The 16,013-nt window shown below is 34.6% G+C and overlaps 1 protein-coding gene across 3 annotated transcripts in view; it reads left to right on the forward strand.

Moving 5' to 3' along the window:
• LOC118181043 (enoyl-CoA delta isomerase 2-like) overlaps positions 1-16,013 on the forward strand; it is an 83,888-nt gene that overhangs the window by 16,554 nt on the left and 51,321 nt on the right. For all 3 annotated transcript variants that reach the window (XM_085821836.1, XM_085821837.1, XM_085821838.1), the window contains exons 3-4: positions 10,086-10,184; positions 13,814-13,996. In XM_085821836.1, coding sequence (XP_085677962.1) covers positions 10,086-10,184; positions 13,814-13,996 — 282 coding nt within the window. The remainder of the gene's footprint in view (positions 1-10,085; positions 10,185-13,813; positions 13,997-16,013) is intronic.

The following is a 16,013-nucleotide window of genomic DNA, read 5'->3' on the forward strand; positions in this document are numbered from 1 at the left end:
CCGAATAAGTTCCTTGGTTCCAGTCTACATGTTGACTTTTCCGGAATAAGTTCCTTGGTTCCTGTCTACAAGATGAGTGACTGCCGTGGGCAGCATCCATGTTCTTCATGAAGGCGGCATTTAACATAAGTTAGCGGCGATGTTTTACTGGGCTATGATTCCTCGTGTTCAACTACAGTGATCGGAGTTAGGCCGGATTTAAGTGCCCTCAAGGACTTAATTTAATTTTCAGGTGCTTTTTGATCATTAAGTGTGGATCTATTGACAGTGCAGCTAATTTCATTTAAAACCGCATAATTTCTGTTTAGGATACGTTTTTCGCGTATTGAATGCCAGTATTTTGGAGACCAGGTAAAATACTATTTAATATATGAAATTTTGATAATGATGGTTATATTATAATTTTCTAAGTTACTGATATTGTTTAAATTTATTCATTCTGTTTTTAATTTTTTTTAATATATTGTTAATAAATTGGTTAAGTTTGAAACCTTTTATTGTCTTCAATGTCTGCATAACACATAACCTCAGGGAGCTTCTATTGCTACTGCTGCTAAATGTTTAATTTTATAAACTTTAAACTTTGCTTTTCATCAAACGCGCATGCGTAAACGTATTTTGCACATGCGCACACGCATATTCGCAGCCGTAAAGGTCTTACGTCAATGCAACGCATGCGCAGAAAGTTTGTAGTTTTGAGGTCTGGATTATAGATCATTCCGGATAATGGGTGTCCGAATTAACGACTTTTGACTGTGGTAATCAGAAGGAGCAATGTCTTGTGAATACAGCATATAGCAGGAGGGGGGGAAATTTCTCATTTGATTGTTTCCAGGTAGGTTTTGACTGGCATCAAAACATGTGGATGAGCATTATCATGCAGGAGATTAATTTGATCATTGTGGAGTAGTAGTAGGTGCATTTTTTTTTTTTTTATGTTCCTCTAGATCTCATCAATTGTGTTCGGCAAAGAGCCTCAATAAAGGTTTTGTGTTTGGTTCAAGCAACTCATAATATATGACACTAAGTAGATACACAGCATCATTTTTTCCCATGAATATTCGACTTGGCTGTCAATGCATGGCCAGGTGTACCCAATGATTTCTTCCTTGGGTTAAGATAGTGGATCTGTTTTCCATCACCAGTGACTATACAATGTAAAAACCTTTTTGTTAATGCTGGGCAAGCAGCATTTAAAATGTGAAGAATCGGCGTTCAAAGTGTCTCGGCTTCAGTTCATATGGAACCCAAATTCCTTTCTTTTGAATCATTTCCAGTGATTTTAAACGATATGAAGTTGCTTGTTGAGTCATTCCTAATGTTCCTAATGCAAGTTCTGCATGCATTTGGCACGAATCTTCATCCAATAATGCTTCCAATAAAGCATTTTTGTTTACTCTCCTTTGTCTTCAACATCAAATTCCACATTCGTAAACTTTTGAAATCACTCATGATAACTTCTTCCACTTAAGACAGCCTCACCATCTGCTTTAACAATGCAATCAATGCACTTCAACTGCAGATTTCTTCAAATTAAAGCAGTAAATCTGATACCAAATTGCTTACCTTATGATATGACATTTTACATCAGGCAATTATGACCATAACTTACTGTTGGCACTATTCTATATCAACCAGCAGAGATTTATTTTTACTCCCAGTATATATGTAATAATTCTGCGGACATAGAAAAGGACCCAGCTTGCAGTCGTCGTGGCTGAGAGTGAAGGCTTACAGATGAAGACAACAAAACGTGAACTTGACGAATTTCCAGTCTTTATTTCCACACATAAAAAGTCATCTCCATATATGCTTGTCCAATCATAATGAAATCTGAGACATTTCTATGATTCATTCATAATGAAATACGATAAATTGCCTTGTACATTGATTCTTAAAATTAAGACGCATGCATTTTAGATGGGGAAGCAAAGCGAGTAGCTGTTACCAAGGTAAAAGGTAGCAGAAGTGACACAATTAGCTGCCAGGTGTATTTATACCAAAGTAGGTGCATTTATAAAAACAAGCTATGATTGGTCTACGTATATATTAGTTTTAGTTACCTTTTTCAAAATATGTAAGATATAACAAAATACGATAGCTGCTTCAGAAAATAATTGTCGACCTCAAAATTAACATTCTAAATTTGGTGCTCTCCTCCTAACTTCATCTGTTATCCCAAATTCGAGATCTTTCTATGCTACATAACGATGGTTGAAAAAGGTAACTAAAACCAATATTGACCAATCATAGCTTGTATCTAGAATTGCACCTACTTTGGTATAAATACACCTGGCAGCTAATTACGTCACTTCTTCTGCTATCTTATACTTTTCTCATAGCTCCTCACTTTGCTTCCCCGTCTAAAATGTCTGCATCTTAATTTTAAGAATTAATGTACAGGGCAATTTATCGCATTTCATTATGATTGAATCATAGAATATGTAAGATATAACAAAATACAATAGCTGCTTTAAAGAATAATTGGCGACCTCGAAATTAACATTTAAATTTGGTGCTCTCCCATAAGTTCTTCCAAACTCGAGATCTTTCAACGTTACATAACATTGCTTGCAAAAGGTAACTAAAACTAATAGTGACCATTCATAGCTTGTTTCTAGAACTGCACCTGTTTTGGTATAAATACATCTAGCAGCTAATTATGTCACTTCTGCTAATAGCTCCTCACTTTGCTTCCCCATCTAAAATGCCTACGTCTTAATTTTAAGAATCAATGTGCAGGGTAATTTATCATATTTCATTATGATTGAATCTCAGGTATGTCTCACATTTCATTATGATTAGATAAACATCTGTGGAGAGGATTTTTTATGTGCGGAAATAAAGACTGGAAATTCGTCAAGTTTTCATTATGTTTTGTTGTCTTAATCTGTAAGCCTTCACTCTCAGCCATGACGACTGCAATCCGAGTCCTCTTCTGTGTTCCTGGAATTATTACGCATAAATAATAAATAAATAAAAGCTAGCAGGATGTCTGCCTGCTGCTGCAACCCTAGTATGTTGTAGTTCAAATTATCAAGTGATTGGTGATATTTTTCTTTCTCCGCCCTTGCTAAAGTCCAGATGTTTTCCTAATTGGATTTTGAATTTTCAGCAACTCCAGTAATTGCGCAAGAAAGAAAAAAAATAATACAGTACAAAGTCCGAAATCCGGACATCCTTTATCCGGAATGATATAAAATCCGAACCTCAAAACCACCAACAACGTTTTCTCGTAGGCTTTACATATGCACATTTGGTTCCCCCCTCTGCGCATAATAAAACATCTGGAGAGTCCCGATTCTTAATTTCGCTTCGACGCTAAATAAAATACCTTGTTATTGAAGAAACAATCATTTTAGCATAAATTTGTATGATCAGTAATTTGGTTCCGTTGCTGTGTATCAGCTTGGCATACATCTCAAACCGAAACATTCCACATAGGTACATCCACGTTGATGTGACGCCAACCTGGCGAATCATTATTTATTATAATTTCCTTTCAGCCCTGTATGTTTATTAAAACATGACAAATTGAGTAATGACTTATGTAGTGATGCCTAAACAATTTTTTTATGTTAGTAATTGAATAATAAAGGAGTGTGGTAGCCTTTTCTGTTGACATTACGCTTGGCGATGATTGTTGCCTTTATTTTTCCTCATGCATATTTTGATCGGAGGTCAATTGGCAGTAAGCTAATGTGGTTGCTGCTGATTGGCCGATGACATCAAGATCGGCAGGTTGGCCGAGTATTATATATATGTATGCCGGTATCGCCGAATTTGTCTTATCATGAGTTAGCATAATGCTAGTTTTCTTCCTTTCAAATGATTTTAAATGTAAAGGCTGCAGTGTTAGCTTATTTTATTTTAATTTACGGAATAAAGCATGAATTTTATTTAGATTAGTCTTAGCTTTATTTAAGGGAAGCAAAATATGCTTTGCCTTTATCCCTACTGCCAACAGGCTTATGGGCCAACAGCTAATCTGTCATCCATTCAACTCAGCATTGAAGGAATGTAGGTGAAGATGGCCGTTATCCACGAAAAGAAGCTAAACTGTCTTAGAAGTTTGTTTAAGTTGTTGTGCTCACACTTAATAAAAGATGTCATTACTACCTGAAGGTTTTCAGCTGTTAAACCATGACAACTGGGATCGATGGAAAGTCAATATGAAAATGCTGTTACTGGATAGAAATTGTTGGAGCTTCATAGAGGACAAAGAAGAAGAATTAGAAAAAGTGCAACAAGGCGTGAAAAGCAGGAATTCACATTGAGAGAGAATAGAGCCTTCACTACATGATATTATGGAATTAAAACTGAGTTCAGGCTGCTGATACAAGAATGCTCAAGTGGTAAAGAAGCATGAGAAGTTCTACAGAAGAAATTCGAACCCGAAACAAGAGCAAGGATAATTCAGTTACTGGATGAATTTTTTAGTATTAGATATACCCCAAATGAAGAAATAGGATTATTCATCGCGAGGATAAGAATAACTGCAAAGAAGTTGGCTGAAACTGGACACAACTTGCAGATCTTTTTAAAGGATTTCAGGATTTAAGGAGATGACTCCAGGAATACTCCGGCATTGTACAGTTGCTCTATAGGTGAAAGGACGACAATTTTACGCTGGAAAGAATTGCTGAAGAACTGGTAAGAGAAGAAAGCCGACTTCGCCAGGTAAATGCCGATCTAGAAGACAGCAAGGTAAGCGTGTTTAATACTATTAGTTCAAATTCAGGGAAAGATAGAGTTGAAAATAAAACAATATCTAAGAAAAAAATGGGGAATATGAGAATAGGACCTTGTTTCAGATGTCATAAATTTGGACACTTAATCGCTCAATGTAAAGAAAATGTAAGTAAAAATCAGAAGTTTAAAATAGATGATAAAAATGGACAGTTTAAAGATAAAGAATTAATGTTAATAGAAAATTATGTAACAACTACGGATAAAGGAGGTAACGCAGATAAATTTAATTGGTTCGTAGATACTGCAGCTACAACTCATTTCTGTAATAATAGAAATTTAATTACAAATTTTGAAGAAATACACGATATACATATGTCTTTAGCTGTAGGAAATTGTGAAAGTAAAGTACTAGGAAAGGGTACCGTCAAATTTGCTGTAAAAGTAGGAAATTGAATAAATTGGATTGAGATGGATAATGTCTTATATAAAATCCAAATCTAAGAAGAAATTTACTTTCGGGAGCGAGGTTAGAAAAGGCAGGCGCTCATTTTGTGATTTCAAAAGGGAAGATGTGGATATACTTTAATAATTGGGATAGATTATGCTACGCTAAACGATATGACGGACTTTATCACGTAAAACCATTTAGATATGCAACAGATAAAAAGGAAGCTGGTTACAGTACAGAAATTTGACAGTTAGATAAAGTAGACAGTGCAATGCTATGGCATTGGAGATTTAGCCACGTAAATTTTGATTATATTAAGAATACTAGTAAAAATCAAAGCATAAAAGGGTTACCAGAAATTGAAAAACCAATGGAGAGGTGTGGACCTTGTATTATTGCTAAATATAGTAGAATAACTTTTAAAACTGTTCCGAAGAGATTGTATAAACCATTGCAGTTGGTTTATTTAGACGTTTGTGGCCCACTACCATTTCCATCTAAGGGTGGGAGTAAATATTTCCTCGCTATTGTGGTTGACTATAGTAGATTAGCTATAGTGTATTGTATGAAAAATAAAAATGAATCGTTCTACAACTTTAAGAATTATCATAGGCAAATGGAAAGACTGACGAATAGAAAATTAATAAGTATATGCACCGATAACGGTGGGGAATTTTGTAACAAGCAATTCGAAGGGTACTTAGCCGAAAATGGAATTAATGTTGAACACACAAACGCGTACACCCCAGAAGAGAACAGTCTGTGTGTGAACATTTTAATCGAACGGCATTAAACACAGTTAAAACTATGCTTAATGATGGTAAAATGGGAAAAGAATGGTGGGCAGAAGAAGCTCTTGGCTGTTTCATACATACGTGGAACACAGTATGTCATAAAAGCAACCGAAGCCCTTATGAAATGTTCCTAAATAGAAATCCCAGTGTTGTTTATTTTAAAATATTTGGTTGTAAAGCCTATGTTGGTGTGCCAAAACAGATTAGATATAAATTACAAATGAGGTGCAAAGAAGGAACCATGGTAGGATATGCGAAGGAGACTAGGGTTATAATATATGGCTACCAGAAGAATGCAGATTAATAGAAACCTGTAATGTGAAGTCAAGGTGAATTCGTCATTGGCATCGTCAGTTGCCGAGATGAGGCCCTCCATCATGGAGCAAGTGTAGAGTGCCTTAAAGGCACGAATGACACCTTGATCCATAGGCTGAATTAGAGATGTAGTGTTCACTGGTAGAAACTCTCTGCACACTGTCATATTGCAGGTCTGTTGCATGGCCTTCTGCACAGTCCATCAGGAGAAGGACTTTAAAAGGGAGGCCCTTTTCAGCCAGATACAGCTTCACCTGGGGAATGAAGCAATGAAGAAACCATTCAAAGGTCAGAGCTTTCGTTATCCAGACCTTGGAGTTATGCATCCAGAACACCGGCAACAGAGCCGTATTTTTGTTTTTTAATGCCTGTGGATTTTTGGCTTTATAAATAAAGCCTGGCTTAAGCATAAAACCTGCAGCATTGCCAGCCATGATGACAGTAACACGGTCTTTGTGAGTCTTGAGACCTGGCCTCTTCACTTCATCCTTAAACAGGAATGTATGCGAAGGCATCCTCTTCCAAAAAACGCATGTTTCATTCATGTTGAAAACTTGTTCAGGGAGGTAGCTTCCCGTACTGATGAGGTTCGGAAACTCTTCCTCCACGTAACAACAAGCAGCATCGTTGTCAGCAGAGGAAGTCTCACCATACAGAAACACGTTTCTGAGGCCATATCTTTTTTAAAATTTTTCAAACCAGCCTTTGCTGGCTGAAAAGCCTCGTCCTCAAGGAGGCGGATCCCTCCTGGCAGCGCTTGCTGGCTTGAGGTTCGTCAGCATCTTCACCTCTTCATTGTCATCATCGGCAAGGTTTGGTCGTAGAGAGCTTTGGCCATTGTCCTGATCATATTAGTGTCCAAACTCACTGTCTTTTTCCTGCAATCAGCAATCCACAATGCCAGTGCAGATTCCATTTTCACAATTCTGTTATTTCATGGAGTTACCACACATTTCGCTTCTTTATTGAAGCAGTTTTGCGGATGTTTGCTTCCTGTTTTTTTTTTGTACCGCACTGTAGATTCATTTCCCCCGTAATGGTTTGCCACAAATGCATAACTTCTGCCCTCTTTGATCATATCTAAAAGTTTCACTTTTTCGCTGATGGTCATCATTTTCTTCCTCTTAGGCGCCCCGGAGGAATCTTTTGCAGGGGCACAGCACTTAGGCGGCATTATAAGGGCTTAATTAATGAAAAAAGTTATCGCTTAAACAAAAAAAGTTATCGCCAACACAACACTAAAACAAGTATGTGAGACAGTCAACATCATGGACAAGACTGGCTAGATACAACAAGAGAATATGCTAGGTGAGGCTGCGATGATGCGCAGACAATCAACTCACAGGGATAAATCCACTCATGCTCTCACTGGTCGATGTCACACCAGAAACCAATCACACGCCTTTATCAGAACCCGTGGTATGTGCTCTGAGTCAACTCATCTCTTTGGTTTTATTTTTTGATGAATATTTTGGAAAAACCCACAAAGCACTGAAGTCACAAAACATGAAGCGCAAAGTGGCGAAGGAACACTGTACATACATTTTATAAATTTCCCTTATTGTTATTTTATTAATTTTTATTTCATAATTTAATTTTATGTTGAATGCATTTATACAGTCAAAAGTTGTTAATTCGGACACCCCTAATCCGGACCTCAAAGCTACAAACTTTCTGTGCATGTGTCACGTTGACGCATGCGCATAGGACCTTTACGGCTGCGAATATGCGCGTGCACGTGCACAAAATACGTTTATGAATGCGCGTTTAATGTATAGCGGACGGTATAAGCTAAGCTAAAATTATCTAATTCAGTTAATGTTGCAGATTGCGTTGTTCCTTAATCTTCGAATTGGATTCGGCTTTTTTTGCAGACTGTTAGAGCAATTTTATAAAAGTAAGCTTAAACTTTCGATTATGTCAAATAGAATTTCTGATATATATTTACTAATATGTAAAGGATCTACAAAGCGAAAGTATGTTTCGAAGTCCATTAAACAAAAAGTGGAATTGCTGCAAAAAATGGATAAAGGCATATCCTTTGTTTATCTAAACTTTAACATTTGTTTATCTAAACTTTGTTTATCTTTGATGCTGCTGCGCAATGAATTGGAAGTTGATCTGTCAGCACTATCCTTATCTTCAGGGCAGATGTTTTTATTTTATTTGGCTTATAATTCCTTATTAAATGTAGTATTTCATCTCGATGTACTCCGTCTTTGATATGATTTAATTCAAATTCCTCGTCATTATAAATATCACGAATACACATCAAATAGTTTTCTGGTTGCTATTTTCTAATTTCAACTATGCGTAATGTATGCTTTACGCATGCGCACGTTGAAAGAAATGTTTAATAAAGTAAACAAATAAATATTAATCTTTTTTTTTTTGTAAATTTTGATACCCTTTAGATCATAATTGTTCTTTATTTCATAAATTATGGTTTCATATTTTTAATTTTATAATTTCTGCATGCCATCTTGTCAGATTTAAACTGATGATCTATAATCTGGAAAAATCGATAATCCGGAATCGCTGAAGTCCCGACGAGTCCGGATTAACGACTTTTGACTGTATTAAATATTTTGCAGTACTTTTGTATTATCAGGACGAGATTCAGAAATGTATGTATGTATGTGTGCATACACACATGTGTATGTATACATGCATACATACATTTCTGAATCTGCTTCCAATAACAAAAGAAGTACCAATTTTTGTTTGCATTTATATGTAAATGGGGAGGCACTGTTTATCTTTAACACTTGTCTATGTGTCTTGCTTTTGAAGGGGAGGTATTTGTTTATAGCAAAGTACTCAGAAGCTGCTACATACTTAAAGTTACGGATGACTTTGTGAAGGACTTTCTAAAGGAAACTGTCTCACATACATGTTACACTTTGTGAAGACTATGAAAACAGCAGCAGCTTGTTTGCTGGAATGTGAACCCTGGACCAAGCTACCAGTCCAGTGACTTTACTGCTCTGCCACTTGTGAGCATCTTTTGTGTATGTCAAATCTTTCTTAGAAATTTAGTGTCATGTAGGGATTATGCATCCAAACCTCTCTCTCTCTCTCTCTTTTTTTTTTTTTTTTTTTTGTTCCTTTTTCATTTTATTAGTTCCACGTTCTTTCTTTTATTAGTTCATTTTGTGTACTGAGCAACTTCCTCATGAGAAAATACTATATAATGAAAGTAAAAAACACTTCAAAGGTTCGTTAGCTTACAAATGACCATGGTTAAGACTGCTCGGCACTTAACATATGCATATGTCTGCAGTTTAGTGTTAATTTTATTTCATTTTAGCAAGGGGACCATAATAATAAGGAAGTGCTTTTGATTTTTTCTTTCATAGATTTAAACTTTTAACTTTTTTATGCATTTCTTGGATTTTTCTTTTGACATTGCAACTATATGAAATATTCATATATCTTTCAATTATTTAATGATTGCTTGAAAAGTGTGTACCTTTTGTAGTTTTACATATTTTGCCCAGTTCTTTGAATCATTCAAAGACTGCAGTGTGTTGACAGCAGAAAACAATTCTGATGACTGTAAATTCTTACCTATGTCCTATGTCATCCTGACCCTCTTTAAAGCAATCCATATATAACTGAAAGACCTCCTGACAAGTTTCAAGACTCAGTTTTTTTCTCTCATTGTTTTACCATAACGTTTTCATTATTTATCCAGTCTGAATATAAATTAAATCATTATTAGCAACAAAAAGTAAAATAGAAGTAATATGTTATATATTTCATTGTAAAAAAAAAAATGCAAAGCATTAGGGTAAAAACATTTACTTACATATCATTTTATTTTCTTTATTCAGGCTACTGAAGGCTCATGCCCAGTACCTAAACCATCTGTATTTGATTTAGTTGGAAAAGCCAAATGGGATGCTTGGAATTCTCTTGGTTCTATGCCTAAGGTGAGCATACTTTTTTTTTTTTTTTTTTTGTAACGTAATTAAATATAAATATTACGGCACTTCCAATAACTTGATTTATCTTATGATTATCATTGATAAATTTAGGTTGAAGAACCGATTGATAAATCAGGTTCTTTAAAAACATATCTTTTTATTTTTAGTAGTAACATATACAATAGATAAATTTCTTTGATGTTAGCTTATTGAGAATTCTGTATATGTGAGAAAATCTAAGTGGCTTTTGTTTTATATTGTGTTTGCGTAATGGCATCATAAGTCAAATCAGTATGAAATACAATAAAATAACAATAATACAATGAAATAAATAGTAACTTAGATATTAGCTATATCTACATACTTTGAATATCTACGTACAAAGGTAGACTTGAATTTGTGTTGTACTGTGTCGTAGGTGCTATTCAACACTTGCACTTTGTGTGACTTAGTGGGCTATCATGAGACTTATTCAGTAATGAGAAGACCAGTTGAGCTTAATCTGATTGGTTGAAAAATATTTTTTATGCACCTTTTTATGCACTATTCAATCTGATTGGTTGAAAAATATTTTTTATGTGCCATTTTGGCCTGTATGTGTGTTTAACAGAAAAGCACAGTATATGTGCACATAAATGCATTCTAAAATGCATGGCTGGTGTTTAACTGCAGTATTGGATAAACTTTAGCCTGGCAGCTTATACCTTTTGTTTTTATCAGAAGCTTAATAATGAGAAACTATTGTTTGCTTTTTAGCCACTTTTAATGAAATTCCTTTATTTCCAGACTATTTCATTCTGTTGCTTTCTCCAGTTAGCATGTGCAAGAAAATTTTTAAAGTCATTAGTTTTTCATTACTTGCCTTCTTGTGGATAGGTTGTAGAGACATGAGGTATTTTTTGGAAGCAGGCAAGATGAAAAATATGCAACACCTTCACCGGGAATCGAATTGTGGACCTCTCAATTTTGCGCTGAGCATGCAGACCACTACACCACGAAGGCTGGCTAAGAAGGTGGGAGAAATATCTTATATACTCCCTCTTTTAAAGGGCGACTGGGTTTTTTTTTAGGGGACCCAATCACCAAATCCTGGGTGAGGAGAATCATCATCCAACACCCTTTCAGTTCGGGCATCACTGTAGAGACATTAGGTTATTTGGAAGCAGGAAATGTGAAAAATATGCAACGCCTTCGCCGGAAATCAAACCTGGGACCTCTCCATTACACGCTTAGCGTGCAGACCACTACACCACGAAGGCTCTCTAAGAAGGCAGGAGAAATGCCTTATAAGGTAATGAAACCTATGATCATAATTTCTTGAAAGAGCATTCATTGTAACTGCATTTTCATACATGAATTTTTTATTTGATCATTGCGCTGTTTTCATTTCTCCTAACTAGTATCCTATATTTGATTTTGTAATCCTTAATATTATGCTTTTTTTATCTGATATGTTTGTATTAAATTAAGGTCTGCAGTAGCCCTGTCAAGAATGTTGATTAGGTGCATTTTAGCATTGGCGAAAAACAAAAGCAAGCATTTGCACATGTGCAAGAAACAAACATTATTACACTCTGTCAATATAATGGTTTTTCATTTTAAAATCCTCATTATGTTTATTATTTTTTAACAAAAATGTAAAATTAATTTGTAACGGCACAGAGTATAGTATAAAATTTTGTTAGCAGTTTATCACAAAAATAACTAACTTACTGGAAAATTATAAACTTTTCTGGTGGCTAGTGTTCAGCAATTGCTGCTAGTTATGCCACAAATACAATTATCGCAGCCAACTTGGAACCCGAGTATGAACTCTGCTGAATCCTATTTAGCAGACTTTGAAAATCTCTGAGAATTGCAAAAATTCATCATCATTTATAAATTTTGAAATTTTATTGTTTAAGAAGTACAATTTCATGGAATGTGAATTTTGACATTCTTTACTGTTAGACAAAATGCTGTATTTTTGAAAAAATATGACATTATCTTTTTCATTAGCCAGCAAACTTCATAAACATAATCCCATTATGCTTCTTTACATAATATGTATATATTCTGTGCAAAAACAAACACTAATGATAAAAATAACTGCCGAATTTGAAGGTGAAAATCCTCACTCTATTGTGTTTACATGTATTTAATATAAAATTATATAATAAAAAAATAGGTTATTATATAAAAGCATTTTGACAGCATCATGCTTTGCCCATTCTGACGACACGCAGCATTGCCTCAGGGATGCTTTTTGAGGGGTGTGGATAATCGGAAAGAACCAAGATTATATAGCTTGTTAACATAATAGTATAAGCTATTTTAAGTAACTAAACAGTATTTTGATATTTTTAATAGCAATAAAATTATTAACAGAATATTTGCTGTTTGAATTATTTGAAAATACAAGTTGTCATTCCATGCAGTTTATTACTTAAGAAAAGAATATTAATTCTGAAGTTACACATTCATTAGAAAGGTATTAAAAAAAGAAATCAGTGATCCTGACCTTATGCAAAGTATTTTGTATCCAGTAAGTACCAAATTTTCAAAATTATCTACTTCATATAAACACATCCAAAAAAGAGTTTTTGTCTTATAATTGCAGTTTTTATGAATTTAAATGATATGACACCATTTGGGGAGTTATGGAAATAAGGAGGAATATATCTTGTAGTCAATGAAATATTAATTATTATTATCTCTCAACTTAGATGGCATTTTGTGTGCAAAATTTAAGTAATCATATTTAACATTTCATGAAAAATGCTTTTTAACAAAATGTGAATTTATTCTCTAGCATTGAATTCTTACTTCGTTACACTAATTATAACAGTTTGACCATTTTCAGTTAACTTAGGTTCATAAATAATTAATTTACATTCATTATTTATATAGTAAAGAATGCAAATAAGTTATAAATCACATATAGTTGCTTATCCTGTACTTAAATAAGGGAAATCACAGTAAAAATATATTTCAGGGTGCCGCTTGGCGATTGGGCAGCAAGCCACAATTTCAAGATGGCCGCTACATGAAACCAAAATAACCAAAAAGTCAAAGAATTGCACAAACTCGGTGCCCATGTGCACATTGATCTAGTTTGCCTTAAAAAAAATTAGAGAATTGCACAAACTTGGCATTGTGCACTCCCTTGACTTTGACTGTCTTATGCCAGGAGTCATTGTATAGTCCCAGATTTTTGGACTATTTCTTATTTCTTTCCAAAGCCAGTACTCTGGTAGTTGATCGTCATTGGATGTATCATCAATAATTATTCACCTATACTTTCTTCGAAAATTGCATAATTCGTCATGTTTACGATTGCCTGGATTAGCGTGTTACAAAGTCATGCACATGTCCTGAACGCTGCGCGAGCTTGTATACAATTTAGGCCCAACATCTTCGAATCTAAATCGTAGGTTAAGGGGTTAAAGATTATTCGCTTTAGAAGAGATGTCTTTGTAGAGAGTTTTATTTGATGTCTTAAGTTGTTAAAAATAGCTCTAAGTGTTGAACATTTTAGAATTTTTGTACTGTAGAAGAGAACTATCATTGAAAATATTTTTTTTTAAATTTATTTTATGCTTGTGTCAATCATAAAATAAAAAAGAATATTGGAATAATAATTTTGCCATTTATAGGATGAAGCCAAAAATAAGTATGTAGCACTTGTAAACCAGTTGCTTTTGCAAAGCAGTGATGACAGTAATGTGAACAGCAACGTGGAAAAGGGGAAGTATGAAGGCATACATTATTCAGAAAGTAAAGATATTACTAAAATAATATTTGATCGACCTAGTAAAAAGAATGCTATAACTGTGCAGGTAAGAACTTCATTTAAAAATTTATAAATATTTTCTTCAAAAAGCAAATAGAAATACAGTGAAAATCATTTAACACAAAACTGATGGAACTGAAGTATTTTTTCGTGTTAAATGTTGCAAAAACAAACAAAAAATATATTTAACAAAATTAAGTTCGTTAGAGTACATTTTACTTACATAGATACACGTAACACATCGTTCAATAGGTCCCGGGACTAACTGACAGATGGTGTAGTAATATCAACTTGACTTTGTTGTTCGAAAGAACTAATCTTCGAATGACACGTGTCTGATTTTCATGGCATTCGAACCGGAAATAGCGAAGCTATTGTGGTGAAAGTGGTACTACTTGTGCATTTGTGAACAAAATGGAGAAAACCGAATTTTGAGTGTTGTTCAAACATTGCTATTTAATAGGCAAAAATACCGTCCAAGCTCAGCGTTGGCTTGAAAAGTGTTATCCAGGTTCTACTTCATTGAAAACAACCATTTGCTGTTGGTACGCTGATTTCAAGCACAGTCGCACGGATACAAATGATGTTAGTCACTCCGGAAGATGTGAAACAAGTACTTAAAATCGTGATGAATGACCGCAAAGTGAAAGTTCGTAAGATTGCTGAGATGGTAAACTTATCAACTTAAAGTGTGTGTATGATTTTACATGAAAAGTTGGGCATAAAAAAAGTGTTTTCATGAAACATGAAATTCAATGTTGTCACAATGGAACAACAAATTGATGATTCACAGAGCTGTTTGTCACTGTTTACTCGAAATAAACAGGATTTCTTACATCGATATATGACAATGGATGAAACATATATTCATTATTTCACTCCACAGTCGAAGCGGCAGTCATCTGAGTGGCATGCATCCGGTGAAAGCTGTCCAAAGTGTCCAAAAACGCAACAGTCAGCTGGCAAAGTCATGGCATCAGTGTTTTGGGATGCGCAAGGTATTATTTAATCAACTACCTTGAAAAGGGAAAATCTATCAATAGAGCTATTACAGTGAGTTATTGGTGCGTCTGAAGGATGAAATAGCAAAAAAAAAAAAAAAAAAAGACCGCACATGAAGCAGAAAAAAATCATCTTCCATCAAGACAATGCCCTGTGCCACAAGTCAATGCAAACACTTGTTACATTGAACAAGTTGGGCTTCACTCTGCTTCCCCATCCACCATACTCCCCAGATCTAGCCCCCAATGACTACTGGCTGTTTGCTTATCTCAAAAAGATGCTCCAGGGAAAAAGATTTGGCTCAAATGAGGAAGTCATCGCTGCCACTGAAGCTTATTTTGCGGGCAAGGACAAATTGTTTTAAAAGCATGGTATCGAAAAGTTAGAAAAGCGTTGGAATGATTGCATAGCTTTTGATGGTGATTATGTTAATGAATAAATGTGAATTTTGTGAAATGAATGTTGTTTTCTTAGTTAGTACCGGGACATATTAAAGATGTGTTATATGCATGTATTTAATAAAAATTAATCAAATAAAAATATCCTCAAAAACTTAATATAAAATTTTCAAGCTTTTTGAAAAGCAAAATATTTATTGAGTTTTTTGGAATATAATCTGATAGTTTTCTTTACATTGTTTGTTTTTAGCATCAAATTATCAACTAATTGTTTGATGTTGTCCATTTTGTTATTCATTTCACAATTGGAATGTGCGTTTAAGCAACTGCACATACTTTCATGATGTTCCTCATTTCGTATGACATGGGAACAGGAGTTGCATATTTTTCGTTTAATTTTCGTCATCGTAATCTGCATCAATAATATTTTTTGAGCTTTGAAGAAACTCCAAAATGTCTTTATCTGCTATAATTGGGGCTATACACAATTATCATCACCTACTGCAATGAATGTTTCCGATGATACCAGTAGGACAGTCCAATAATACAGAAACTATCTCAAGCTTTTCATTAAGTGTTGCCTCAGTTTCAATAACCTCCTTCTCCATTTTTTTAGGGGCGAACCAAATTCTCTGATTTTTATACACACTGCGATATACTCGT

Source organism: Stegodyphus dumicola, chromosome 8 (genome assembly GCF_044657685.1).
Source record: "Stegodyphus dumicola isolate Sdum_Otavi_A_Nest chromosome 8, ASM4465768v1".
Taxonomy (NCBI): domain Eukaryota; kingdom Metazoa; phylum Arthropoda; class Arachnida; order Araneae; family Eresidae; genus Stegodyphus; species Stegodyphus dumicola.